The sequence below is a fragment of the Calliphora vicina genome, chromosome 1 (assembly GCF_958450345.1).
Source record: "Calliphora vicina chromosome 1, idCalVici1.1, whole genome shotgun sequence".
NCBI classification, from domain to species: domain Eukaryota; kingdom Metazoa; phylum Arthropoda; class Insecta; order Diptera; family Calliphoridae; genus Calliphora; species Calliphora vicina.
The window spans coordinates 73,600,880-73,614,814 of NC_088780.1; the positions used below are offsets into that span (position 1 = coordinate 73,600,880).

The following is a 13,935-nucleotide window of genomic DNA, read 5'->3' on the forward strand; positions in this document are numbered from 1 at the left end:
TTTTAAGTACACATGAAAATCCCGTAATAGCTTCTGAACAACTCCAGTCTCACATCGGCGATTTGGAAAAATGGCTGGACAAATGGAAAATTAAGGTCAATGCAACAAAATGTATTCACGTTACATTTACTTTAAGACGAGAAAGTTGCCCTTCCATACAGATAAATAATATCAAAATCCCAGAACAGAGCCATGTGCGATATCTCGGTATCCATCTTGATCGCCGTTTAACATGGTCCCACCATATTGAAGCCAAGGTTACGCAAATAAAATTAAAGTCAGTCCAACTGTACTGGTTAATTGGCCCACGGTCTGCTCTAGACTTGGAATACAAAGTGCTTTTGTACAAAACAATTATAAGACCGATATGGCTATACGGCATTCAGCTATGGGGAACAGCCTCCTCATCTAACGTTGAAAAATTGCAAAGAAAGCAGTCAGCACTGTTAAGGACAATAACAGGTGCCCCATGGTACATTCGCAATAGTAATATCCATAGGGATCTCAATGTCCCCATAATACGCGAGGAGATCAAACTCTCCAGTCTAAAATACATTTCAAAACTAATGAATCATCCAAACCCCCTCGCCAGGGAGTTGCTGTCATTTGAGGGTCATAGACGACTGAGGCGATTGGAAACACTGGATCTGGCCAGATAATCATCGAGCACTCATGTTGGATATTGCAGCGGCAATAACAACTTTAGTTTTAGTTTAGGTTAAGATTTGAATACTTATTTGTAAATTTCTAAAAAGAAAGATTCAATAAAGAAAAAGATACTGAAAAAAAAAAAAAAAAAAAAAATGAATAGTGAACTAGATTTCGTATCGGGATAAGGATAAAACTAAAAATTATTTTCCAGAAATTACAGTGTGGTACAAAAGTGATGTGTAAAAAAAATTTTTTTATTGAAAATTTATTGATAATATGTTTACTGTGTAAAACAAAAAAAAAATAATAATAAAATTTTACAGTGATCGTAAAAAAAACAAGTGAATTAAAAAAATTTATTTACACTGAAAAACAAAAGTGTGTGACAAAAATTAAATTTTAATAATTTAAGTAAAAAACAAGTAAGAGTGCTATATTCGGCTGTGCCGAATCTTATATACCCTTCACCAAATTATACTTCAAAATTTTAAATATTTTTAGGTAAACAAAATTTAATTTTTTTTTTAGTTGTTTTTTTTCATTTTTTGGAAAAAAATCGGGTTAAAAATTTTTTTTCCCGATTTTGACCCATTGTAGGTCCAACTTAATATGGTCTTATATACGTCGTTGCAAATGTCTTTGAAATATCTATCATTAGATATCCATATTGTCTTAGTAATCCAGATATAGGTCAAAAATTGGTCAAAAATCGAGGTTGTCTTGGTTTTTTCCTCATATCTCAGCCATTTGTGGACCGATTTTGCTGATTTTAAATAGCAAAATTCTCGAAAGCATGTCTGACAGAATTATTGAAGATTTGGATCCCGAAGATATCTGGGGTCTTCAGAAAACTGATTTCAACAGACAGACAGACGGACAGACAGACAGACAGACAGACAGACAGACAGACAGACAGACAGACAGACAGACAGACAGACAGACAGACAGACAGACAGACAGACAGACAGACAGACAGACAGACAGACAGACAGACAGACAGACAGACAGACAGACAGACAGACAGACAGACAGACAGACAGACAGACAGACAGACAGACAGACAGACAGACAGACAGACAGACAGACAGACAGACAGACAGACAGACAGACAGACAGACAGACATGGCTTAATCGACAGATTTTACAGTGGTTAACAAAAACTGTTAAAAATTTAAAGGTGACTATTGTGCAGTGTCTTTGATTTAATTGTTGAAAAATACTTGGAAAAATTAAAAATTTTAATAATTCAGATTTTACAGTGAAACTTAAAAGTGATGTGACTAAAACTAACAAAATGCAATGAATCACACTTATTTCTATGTGAAATCTAAAAGTGTCAAAAAAATGATATTTAGAGTGTGTATCAAAAAAAAATTTAATTGTGTAAATAAAAATTATTTGAAATTTTTTTTTTTTTATAAAATCAATCTACCAAAATACCGAAAGCCATAAACGTGATGTTCGTTACCAAATGTGTAAAATTAAAAATTCTAGTTAAAATAAATCTAAAGAAGAATTTGGCTTCATAAATTTGTCTAAAACTTTTTACTAATATATTAGCTTCATTAAAAATTCATTTTACATGTTTAGAAAAATTTATTGAAGCAAATAAAGTGATAAAAAGAATAAAGACTATGTAATATAAAAATTTTTTTTTTACTAAAATTTTTGTATTTTACTTCTCTTTCTTTCAGATTCAGATCCTTATATTCAGGGAGAAGAAAAAAAATTGGCTGAAATTACAGGATTCCAGAAAATGTAAAAAAAGGTAAGTAAATGAGTTTTCCCTAGTTTCTAAAAGTAACTTTTAGGCAAATTGAAGAGAAACAAGGACTAAGTCCACCAAAAACTAATAGTCTTTGGCGGGAAATACCCCTTGTTTCTCTCTGAAAAATGTAAAAAACAAGGAAAAATGAGTTTGTTGTACTAAAGGTAAACAATTTATATATATTTTTACTTTAAACTTATTATTTTCTCTTTTACAGGTCATACCCATTCATGGACCTCATTCAACTTCTTTTTGAGATGAGAAAAATAAATAAAAAGTAAGTATATAATTAAATTTAAAAAGTAAAATATTATATATATAGTTCATAACTAAAATATATACTAATAAAATAAAATAATTATAATGAGTCTAATTTGTTTATAAATTAGTCTCATTCATAAAGGTGAGGACGAATTACAAGGACTAAAATCACCAGAGGTTTTTATATCTCTGACGAGTAGTACCCCCTGCAATTCTCCGAAAAATTGTAAATTAATTCAATTGTTATTAAACTTTCCCTATATTATAATTATTTGTGGTTATAAAATATAATAAATTTGAACTTTTTCACAGGTTATGGGAATTCAAATGGCTAGAACCAAACAATTTTTGGCACCACCAACAGTGAAAGTCTTGACGACTGGCAAGTATAAAATTTTAAAATATTTATCGAATTACATACATCATATATACTAATTCAATTTTTCGATTCATTTTTCAGGCTTCAATTACCCAACAAATGAGTATCACAACAAAAGTAAACTACAAGATATCTACATCAACAACGACGACAGCAACAAATGTGAGCAGAAATATCTGGGTGAGTAAAACAAAGCAAAATATAAAATATTAACAAAGTAGATAGTAGTGCTAGTATGAATAAGATTCGATAATGCATATTATTTTTCCATTAATGCCGAATTCTGTGGTAATAACACATATTTAGTTAACTATAATTGCAAGGTCCTTAAATAACTTGTTATTATCAAGGAATTCTAATGAATTGTGTTTGGCTTGGTTATAGATTGTATCATGGTCAAAACTGGTGTTTCTGTACAATCAATCATTCGTATCATAGCCCAGGAGAATCTGCTTTAAGAATGAACAATTACATGTTGGTCTGAGAATATGTATAGTACAATTATTTAACTTTGGTTTCGACTTACTGTAAGATCGGACTAAGAAACATGTTATTACCTTAGGTGTCTAATAACCTCTAGCTTTGTATGGCATAGTTCCCCAAAAGTTCTGATGAGGTTGCACCTAACAATAGGGTAATGACGGTTACAAATGTAACCAGCTAGAAACGTAAGTTTTTAGTCGAACCAAACAAATAATTATTCATTCTAAAAGCTATGGATTTCACTGGTTTATGACAAGAATGAAAGATAGTACAGAACCCAATACTGCTCATGATACCTCTATAACCCCGCCACACAGTAATTCATTGCAATTAAATAAGAAAATAATTTCAAGAAAAATATGTAGTTATAAGCTTAGTTACTGGCTATCCGGATAGGTTTCGATTAGATCTAGCTAATGACCGCGACGGTAAAAACAAAAAAAAACGTAACATCTTCAAGATAATGTTTTCATTAAATGACCATCACCGTATATGTTTTCGACTTTATTTAACTGAAATAACTTTAAATTCTAGATTAATGCATTTTTAATGAGAACATCTAGTATTTCATTATGAAATACTGATGATATAAAACATTTTATTTTGCTACAACTTGCTGTAAGATCGGTCTCAAATGAATGTTACCAATCTAAATGCCTAACAGTTCCCAGTCCTTAATGACATAGTTCCCCAGGGCGTTACTAAGGAATTGCATTTATAGTTTGGTGACGGTTAAAAAAAGTAACCAGTTTAGAAACATTAGCGTTTAGTTGGCAAAACAATGAAAAAGAATTTTAAAGGCATAGTTCTAAAATTAAAATTATTTCAATAAAACAAAGTTGAATTACATATCAGTCATAAGTTATCCATAAAAAACATGAAAAGAAAATGATTTTCTTTTCTAAAACGTACGGACTCTCTTGGACAGAAATGTTAGGACTAGATCCACCAAAGATATTAAAGCTATTGCTTTAGATCTTTGGCGTGAAATACCCCTAACGATTTCCCCTGAGTATCCTCGACCTCATATAAACTGTTACCGACTGGTCGGACGATTCGGCATTTTAGAAATTTTCGTGCGAATTTGGCGTTGAAATTGTTTTTAAAATCGCTCTGCTGGAAGTTACGTCGGTAGACTTCTTGACCGGGTATGAATTTGACTGGACGACACCGCGTGTTATACGATTTTTCGTTGCGAGCGTAGGCTTTATGTAGATTTTCGCGTATGTTTTGCCGGATAAGTTCCATTCTTGCTGGTTTAGGGATAACATTCATTTCCGCGTCATTTAAACTTTTGAGTTTACGCGCCAAACTATACACACTACCATTGATGACGTTTTTAGCGTTGGCCTTCGGCAAGGCTGTCAAGAAAACATATTTTGTGAGGTGGTCTAAAACGATAAAAATGTACACGTTTCCGTTTTTAGATCGCGGGTAAGGACCAAGAAAATCTATGAATATACGCTGGAATGGTCTTTCACTTCTTGTTTCGGCACCCATTGGTGGTCTGAGCGTAGAATTTGCGGGTTTCGATTCCTTGCAGATTTGACACATTCTAACAAAATTTCTTATTTGAACATTTTGATTGGGCCAATAAAAATACTCCTTCACTCTATACAGAGTCTTACCGACGCCTCCATGCGACGCTTGTGGAGAATCATGACATGCTTTAATGATGTCCTCTGTCAGATCTAACGGTACCCATAACTTCCACGCGAAATCTTCATTCGTAGCTATACCGTCGTAAGGCTTAGTACGTTTGTAAACAAAACCATCGACGACCTTTAAATCCGGCAATTGATCGGCATTTTTCGCGACCGTTTCTATCAGACTTAAATAATCTTCGGACCGAAAAGAAACTGAAGTTAGGTCAATGAGTTTAGGTACGTTTAACGAGATTTCGTCCATATCATAGCGAGAGAGGGTATCGGGTACTACATTTTGCTTCCCCTGCCTGTGTTCAATCGTAAAATCGTACGATTGCAGATGTAGACTCCATCTAGCTAAACGACCTGTCAAATCTTTATGACTCATGAGCCACTTCAGACTACTATGGTCCGTAATGACGGTAAAAGGCATCAACTCTATGTAGGGCCTAAACTTCTTAATCGCCAAGACTACAGCTAAACATTCTCGTTCAGTTACAGAATAGTTTTTCTGCGCTGACGTTAGTTTGTGTGAAAAGTAGGCTATTGGGTGCTCTCCATCGGAATCATCCTTCTGGAAAAGTACGGTACCAATACCTACGTCAGACGCATCACACTGAACGAAGAAATGTTTGTTAAAGGCAGGATGATTAAGGAGTGGACTCGAAACTAGAGCTTCCTTGAGACGATCAAACGCGACCTTGGCTTCCTCCGAAAACTTGAATTGTTTACCCTTCTTCAGCGTTTCAAAGATTGGGGCTGCAATGGTAGCATAGTCTGGTATAAATTTCCTATACCAGCCTGTTGCTCCCATGAAGCTCCGCACCAGTCTTGCTGTCTTAGGGTAAACAAAACGAGTAATGGTTTCTACTTTGGACGGATCAGGTTTCAGTTTGCCACCTCCAACTATGTATCCTAGATATCTTAACTCCTTAAAACAAAATTTAGACTTCGCCACATTGATGGTCAGACCTGCGTTTGCTAAACAGATAGATACACGTTTCAACAATTCCAGATGTGTCTCGAATTCTGGAGATACAATCAAAAGATCGTCCAGATAGACGAAAACCCTATCACGAAGTGCTGCGGGGATCACTTTATCCAATAAACGGCATAACCTTTGGGCCGCATTGCACAACCCAAAAGGCATGACCGTAAAATTGTAGAGTGGTCGTCCTGGCACCATGAATGCGGTTTTCTCTTTACTGGACGATTCTAGTGGTATCTGCCACAACGCGTCTTTTAGGTCGACACTAGAGATGTATATCGTGTCTCCCAAACGACTGTGCGGCAATGGATAGGCATCGATGTGCGGCAATGGATAGGCATCCTTGACTGTCAGTGCATTGAGCTTACGTGCGTCCAGGCACAGCCGGTTTTTCTCGCCCCTGCGGACCAGAGTAACCGGATGACTCCATGGACTTTCACTAAGTTCAATCACACCGAGGTCAAGCATCCTATCGAGCTCCGCGTACATCAACTTTTGCACTGCCGGGGAGACAGGATAGTGACGATCTTTAACTGGAATTGCATCTCGAGTATCTATCGTATGCATTTCCAAATTTGTTTTTCCTAAGCCCTTTTTACTGAAGCAGGGGAACATTGATACGACGAAATCTAATCTTTGTCGCTGATCCGGGGTCAGCTTATGGGTCACGACATCTAGGGTACTATCAGCCTCTTCGCAGAGACTAACTCCATTGGTCGTAAGACTCTCGAGACTGGCAAACATTTTAAAAACCTTCATAAAATCGACCCCCAAGAAGAGCTCTCGATTCAGAGTAGGCACTAAATAGAATGTGATAACATTTACCGCCTCACGAAACCTAACTTCAGCCCTAACTCGACCTACAATTGGATGACTCGTACCATCCGCGGTTTTAATAATGGTACTGAAATCATGTACTTTCACACCGGCCTTTGCCACGAATTGCACGCATTTCTTTCCGAGACACGTGACCGTTGCCCCGCTATCGAGTAGACCGATTATCTCCTGGCCTCCTATACTTAACCGCGTATACAGACGTGAGTCTTCACCCTCGTAGAGTGAAGCCGACGAGATTTCATGACGTATTCTTTTTCTTGCCCTATAGCGCTCACGGGATTTTCTAATTTTACCTGTCACTCGACCGAATATTCTACTTTTTGCTTCATTGTACTCTTGAATCCGAATATGCAGGGGCTTGAGTTCTCGAAGCCGAGGCTCAGATTTGAACTCAAACTCCGACCTATTCGGATTCTTTAATATTCTTAATTGTGTTTGCTGTTGTTGTTGTTTTTCCTTAACCTGTACTGGGCCTAAACCTCGGTCGACCTCGTCTCCCCAGTTTGAGACGGGTTCCGGAACCTGTTTCCCTGACATTTAGGGGCCACCACGTTATCCTTTCCACACCGGAAGCAAAACTGTCTATTAATGGGCTCGGGACAGTCGACAAAACTATGACCGACGACCTTGCAATTCCAGCAGATATAGTGACTTGTAGACCGAATACCATCAACCTCCAAATCTATCAGAGACAAATCCTCGTCCTCACAAACCAGTTCATTTACACGATGCGTGACATTAGCTCGCTGGTATAGTTGCCTTTGGTTGGCTATCAAATTTTCTGCTCGCCTTACTTCATGACAAAACTCTGACAACGTTTTAAGACGAATTGAAAACATCATTTGAGCCAATGATGGTTTTAAATTACCACGCATGATCTCCACCAACTGCTCCTCCGCATATGGGTGCTGTTGCTGGTTTCGGAGCTTGATGACCGCGTTATAAAAATCGTCGAAAGCTTCCTGCGGCAGCTGCCGGCGGTTCAGGATTTTCATTTGAACCTCATGCTCTTGCTCGAACCGGCGGTATTGGGCCAACGGGGCTTTTTCCAGCTCCTCCCAGGTATTAATATGGACCATTTTCCGGTAGTCCCAATACCAGTCTAATGCGGGACCTTCTAAAAGTAGATGGAAAGTGCGCAGAATCTCATCATCGGAACAACTATAATCTCTTCTCAGAGCTCCAACTCTAAATATAAATTCTTGAACATTCATCGTCTTATTCGTACCGTCGAACTTTACGCCCCATTTAGCTAATTTAAACTTGTCCAAGGACTCTTGATGTCTTGGCATGGACATTGCCAAGTTGTAGTTTAGAGGCGGTTGCTGTGGCCGTTGTAGAGCGGCGGGCCAGGACCAAGTATCCTGTGGAAACCTAGTTTGAGAATCACTCTGACACCGCAAATTAGCCTGTGGACCTGGCTGCGGCCATAATTGCTGCTGCTGATTATAAGCGGTTTTGTGGTCAGCTGGCTACTGACTATATGTCTGTGGGTTTGCCTGCGGCAAAAGTTGCTGCACTTGACTATAACACGCCGCCGGCTGCTGGATAAGCGGCAGGGGATTTTGCTGCTGAAGTAGCGACTGTTGCTGCTCATATTGTGTTTGCACCGGAGGCGGCTGGATACTAGCCTCTACTACTCTGGGAGCTGCTGGACCGACGGGCACATAATTTGGAGCTGGAATCAAAGGTGGTGGTTGTTGAAAGGTTGGCTGGCCAGGTGGCGTTGCTAATTGACCATAAACCGACGGCTGTGCCTCCAAAGAAGTTCTTGGTGGCTCGGTTTGGGGTACTCCATGGTTAATAGGGGACAACATTGTTGGCATTGGAGCGGGGTTAGCCATTGACAACGACAATATAAGCTGCTTCATATCGTCCAACGCTTTCTGTATTTTGTTATCGACCTCTTTCATATATTGTATTTGGTGTAAACAACCGAGGCACTCACAATGTTTTGAATATCGCTGACTTGTATTGGACTATCAGTTCCTTGGCCTGCCATGCTCTCTCGAACTTCTCTCCTTATATTTTGCGCGGTCTCACTCAGAAAGGTAGGAGACACTACCGTCTGGTTAGTACCCTCGGAGATGATCGAAAGGTCATGAAATGCTTGGGTGCTGGCGACAGGATTTGCTGTACTGGCTGCGGTTGTGGTTGGATTCGTAAATGTCATGACAGATGAGGTGTTAGGGGTATCGGTACTACAAGTTACATTACTTGTCGTCGCCATAGCGTTGGTTTGTTGTCCTAAACGACTCGCGCGACGGGTTAAAACCATTTAAAAAACAAAATTCACACTTATTTAAAACACAAGGTATTGTAAATATATATAAATACGAAATTCGTAGCACAGAATTTTTTTTTGCAGCGTAAGTTCCAAAAGAAAATATAAACTAAAAGATTTTCGATCTTTCAAACCAAAAAAAACTCAAAAAAAATGAAAGCAAACTCAAAATTTAAAAACTTAAATAACTTGTATGCGGGCGGCATTTTCGGGTAAATAAAAGTTTGCAGGTAAGATTTCGCAATTTACATTGGTGATTTGTGTATAGATATGACCTAATTCTTTCGCCTATTCTGGTTTCAGGAGATGCAGAGTACTAACAAATAACAAAACAACAAAAGGATGGACAAGAACTAACTGTCTTTCTACAGTACGTACTAATGAGGTGCAACTTGACCAGGGTTACGTTCTCCTAGTATTCAAGGACTACCTTCCTAGACCTCCTGCAGAATTAAAACGTAAGTATTTTTACATTAAGACAACTAGTTTATGGTTATTGTAATCTAAAGGGATGTTGTCGCTATCCTTCCTTCCAACTTGAGCATTTAGAGAATAAACTGTGTCTATTATCTCTAATCCTCAAGTCGTTAGGAAAGGATAGCAACGAATGAATCCAGAATTCCGCATGACCCTATTGCCCACACTAGATGTCGCAACGCAATCGGGACTCTTTAGTCCTCGAGACCGGGACTTACATCTGTGAGAACAATAGATATCATTCGCAATTAGGGATTCATACCTATTGAAACTAAAAGAAAAAAAATTAAAAATGTCAATACATTATCTCGTCCGCCTACGTAGCTACAGCTAGGGACTCTTTTTAACCTAACCGGCCTACGTAGAATTCAGGGAAACGATAGTTCCTATGACTTGGTCTATGGACCTACTTCGGGCCCCACGTTGGGCGCCATTTATGTAGTGGTGTGGTGGTCAGCTGTTTGTTTAAGAGAAAACAAACAGAAAACAAAATAAACAAAAAGGGACTGAGTGGCCAGATTGCTAGCGGCGCTGGTATGCCCGCGTATTGCGCGGCTAAAGCTCGCCGGATGGGGTGGTTCTTGCCGGCAATCTGGACCACGGACACACACTGACACAAAATTCATACCAGCATTTGGGGTATTTAATAGAAAAAAAGGGCCAAAAGTAGTCCTGCATCTCCCTACGGTCATTCCTATACACAAATTATGCCCCTCCCTCTCGAGGATTCATCCTCGCCATGACGTCATCTTCCTCGACGTCCCAGATCTTCCCTGCAAACATTTAGTCACCCTATTTACCGCCGATTATTAAAAATTTACCACATCATAATAATGACAACACTTTACAAATTCATTTAAACATTATAAAAGGTTTTGTTTATTTAAAATAAGAAATTTAACAAAGTTTCATTAGGATTTAATTTTAAGGTTAGCAAATTTTAAGTTTTATGATTTTAGAATTAAGATTTTAACAACATTTAGTTTTCAGTTTTAATTTTATCCAATTTAGTTTTTAGCTTTTGGCAAATTTAGTTTTTAGCAACTTTAGTTTTTAGTTTTAAAATTTTAATAAACTTTAGTTTTTAAGTTTTAAAAATATTTAGTTTTTAGGATTTTAGTTTTTAAGATTTAACCAAATTTCAGTTTTAATTTTTATCAAATTTTAGTTTTTAAATTTTGGGTTTCAAGTTTCATTTAAGTTTTTTTTCTTCTTCTATTTCAAGTTTTCCCTTTTATTTCAGGTTCACGAGAGATAGCTAGCTGGACTGATCTCCCAAGGATGGAAGTTTCTCGACGACAGGTGGTTGCAGGATGGTTTTCTGTCCGTCCGTTTTATAGTCTGTTCGGGTATTTCAGGTAAGTAACAAAAAAATATATTATAATTACCTTTTAAATAATTTGTTATTTTTTTTCTTGTCTGTATATACTGGTTTCCGGCAACCTATGAGTTCAAATCTACCGCGGGATTATTCTTAACTAGGCCTGAGCTCAATCCTATCTTTCTCGCGCACGCTTGGACCAATTTCATCCAGCGGACTGGCTTCGAGCAACTAACGTAAGGTATGCCTATAAACGAATATATAGCTAGATATATATTTCCCCCTTTTTTTTGTTTACTAATTTTTTTTTTTATTATTTTTTTTATATACAGAAATTATCTAAAAGGACTGGTTCTGTTCGTCCTGTCGTTCGGGTAAGATGTACACTTACTAGGTCGAAAACCTTAATTCCTGGGCACCACAGGACTGATGGTGCGGATCTGCCAAAGTAGTCCCACGATGGAAGGAGCTGGCGATGGCGTGGCTCAGCGTTGGCTGATTTAGTTTTATGATTCTGCTTTATTTAGTTTTAAGTTTTGTTTTAAATTTGTAAGTTATTAAATGAATAAAAAAAAATATTCAATTTAAATTCAGATTTTGCTGACGGCCACGGGCTCCACCTTCTTCTTAGGCAGGGAAAATGAAAAAGGACCGGCATTTTAGCTTTTAGGGACCGAGAAACCTCGGTTGCCAATATGGTTCCCAATATATTCTTTTCATTTCAGCCATTTGCAGTGTAGTTCTTTGTTTTTGTTTATATTTTCCAGCTGTCAAATTGTTTACATCCCCGCGTTGCCAACTTTCTTTTCGTCTTCTTCTTTTTAAATTTTGCCCTACTACAGGGTGCACACGACATCTAAAATTATTGTAATAACTCATAAACTGATTTTTTGTAATTTTTCACATCCAATATCTCGTATGCAACGACAATAGCAATAAACTGATTTTTGAATTTTTAACATCCACTATCTTGAAAATTTTTGGAAGCACTCACGAATTATGTGTAACCAAAATGTAGGAATTATTATTCTCTAAACATGTTGTTATAACTCTTTAACTGGTAGGACGCATAATAACCGAAGGAGCTACGCATAAATGCCAGCATGAAGGGATTTTTACTCTTTAATTATTCTCTAATAACACCTAAACTCATATAACGCCTAATAACCGAGATTTATTCAAAAACTGATTTTTTATGATTTTTGACATCCAATGTTCGTAAACCGTTGGAGGTATTATATGCTGCCAACTTGTAGGGATTAGTATTCTTTAAATATTCTGTAATAACTTCTAAACTCATACAATGCTTAATAACCGATATATATGTCAAAAACTATATTAAGTAATTTTTGACATCCAATTTCTCGAAAATCGTTTGAGGTATGCAAAAATTATATGTTACCAAGTTGTAGTGATTTTTATTCTCTAAAAATGTTGTAATAACCCCTAAACACATAGGACGCTAAGAACCGCGATATATGCAAAAAAACTGATTTTTTTATGATATATTATATTCAATATCTAGAAAACCTTTGGAGGTACATGTAACAAAAATGTAGGGATTACTATTCTCTCAAAATGTTGTAATAAGTCCTAAAGTTATAGGATGCATAATAACCGGGATATAAGTTTGGCATCCAATATCTCGAAAATCATGGTGTGCATTCTGCAACAACAACAATAAAAGGAAACAGACACCACCTTATACAATTTCGTCTTTTTCCCGCTTTTTTATTCATAACAAATTTAAACAAGGTGGTGTCGATTCTACAACAACACCACCTTGTACTATTTCGTCTTTTATCCGCTTTTTTGATCATGGCAAATTTAAACAAGGTGGTGTCGATTCTACAACAACAGCATTATTACTGACACCATCTTGTATAAATTCGCCTTTGGAGATAATAACAAATTATATGCAACCAAAATGAAGGAATTTTTATTGCCTAAAAATTTGGTTATAACTCCTAATAACCGAGATATTTTCAAAAATTTTTGATATCCAATATCTCGAAAACCATTGGAAGTACGCACACATTATGTGTAACCAAAATGTAGGGATTATTATTCTCTAAAAATGTTGCGATAACTCATAAACTAATAGGAAGCATAATAAAAGAGATAAATGCAAGAAATAGATTTTTGTAATTTTTGACATCCAAAAAATAGTTGGAGGTATGCACGAATTATGTGTAACCAAAATTTAGGGATTATTATTCTCTAAAAATGATGTAATAACTCCTAAACTCATAGGTCGCATAATAACCGAGATATATGCAAAATATTTATTTTTGTAATTTTTGATATCTAATATATCGAAAATCATCAGATGTAGGCAAATAAAAAATTTCAGGAAGAGTATATTCCCAGAGGGGTTTACAAATATACTTTATTTTAAATATTTTGTTAAAAAAGTCGAACTATGAACTGCTAAAAAATGTCTTTAAGTTTAAATAATCGTAATAGTCTAACTTTTTATCGTGATTATAAAAAAATGTGTGTTTTTATTTTATTTAGTGTAAAATATGTCTTTTACACTAAAACAGTATAAAAAGACAAAAAAATACTTTTCATAAATTAGCAAAGTCGTAACGTCGATTTTTTGTTTTAAAATAAATCTATTCAATTATTTTATGATTATTTTTTAAAAATAAAATTAAGAGATTATTATTATCTAAAATTTGTTTAATAACCACTAAACTCGTAGGACTCATAATAGCCGAGATATATGCCCAAAACTGATTTTTGACATCCATATTATTTGTTACCAAAATTAAGGGATTTGTATCCTTTAAATATTCTGTAATAACTCCCAAACTCATACAACGCCTAATAACCGA

At 36.3% G+C, this 13,935-nt stretch overlaps 1 protein-coding gene and 2 long non-coding RNA genes across 3 annotated transcripts; 2 read left to right on the forward strand and 1 right to left on the reverse strand.

Annotated features, from left to right (window-relative positions):
* Nucleotides 1-6,679: 6,679 nt before the first annotated feature.
* On the reverse strand, nt 6,680-8,435 carry LOC135963197 (uncharacterized). The gene has a single exon (XM_065514967.1). It carries the CDS (start codon nt 8,309-8,311, stop codon nt 7,487-7,489), a length of 825 nt encoding a protein of 274 aa, XP_065371039.1. The 5' UTR covers nt 8,312-8,435; the 3' UTR covers nt 6,680-7,486.
* Nucleotides 8,436-8,486: 51 nt separating this feature from the next.
* On the forward strand, nt 8,487-9,932 carry LOC135963199 (uncharacterized). Its single transcript, XR_010576835.1, has 2 exons — nt 8,487-9,527; nt 9,601-9,932. It is a non-coding gene; the product is annotated as an uncharacterized LOC135963199 (long non-coding RNA).
* A 1,050-nt stretch (nt 9,933-10,982) lies between these two features.
* Nucleotides 10,983-11,336, forward strand: LOC135949409 (uncharacterized). The gene is made up of 2 exons (XR_010575865.1): nt 10,983-11,132; nt 11,257-11,336. It is a non-coding gene; the product is annotated as an uncharacterized LOC135949409 (long non-coding RNA).
* The last annotated feature ends 2,599 nt before the right edge of the window (nt 11,337-13,935 follow it).

Excerpts from the sequence above, each read along its gene's own strand:
- LOC135963197 (XM_065514967.1), bottom strand. The coding sequence starts at position 8,311 with ATGTCCATGCCAAGACATCAAGAGTCCTTGGACAAGTTTAAATTAGCT.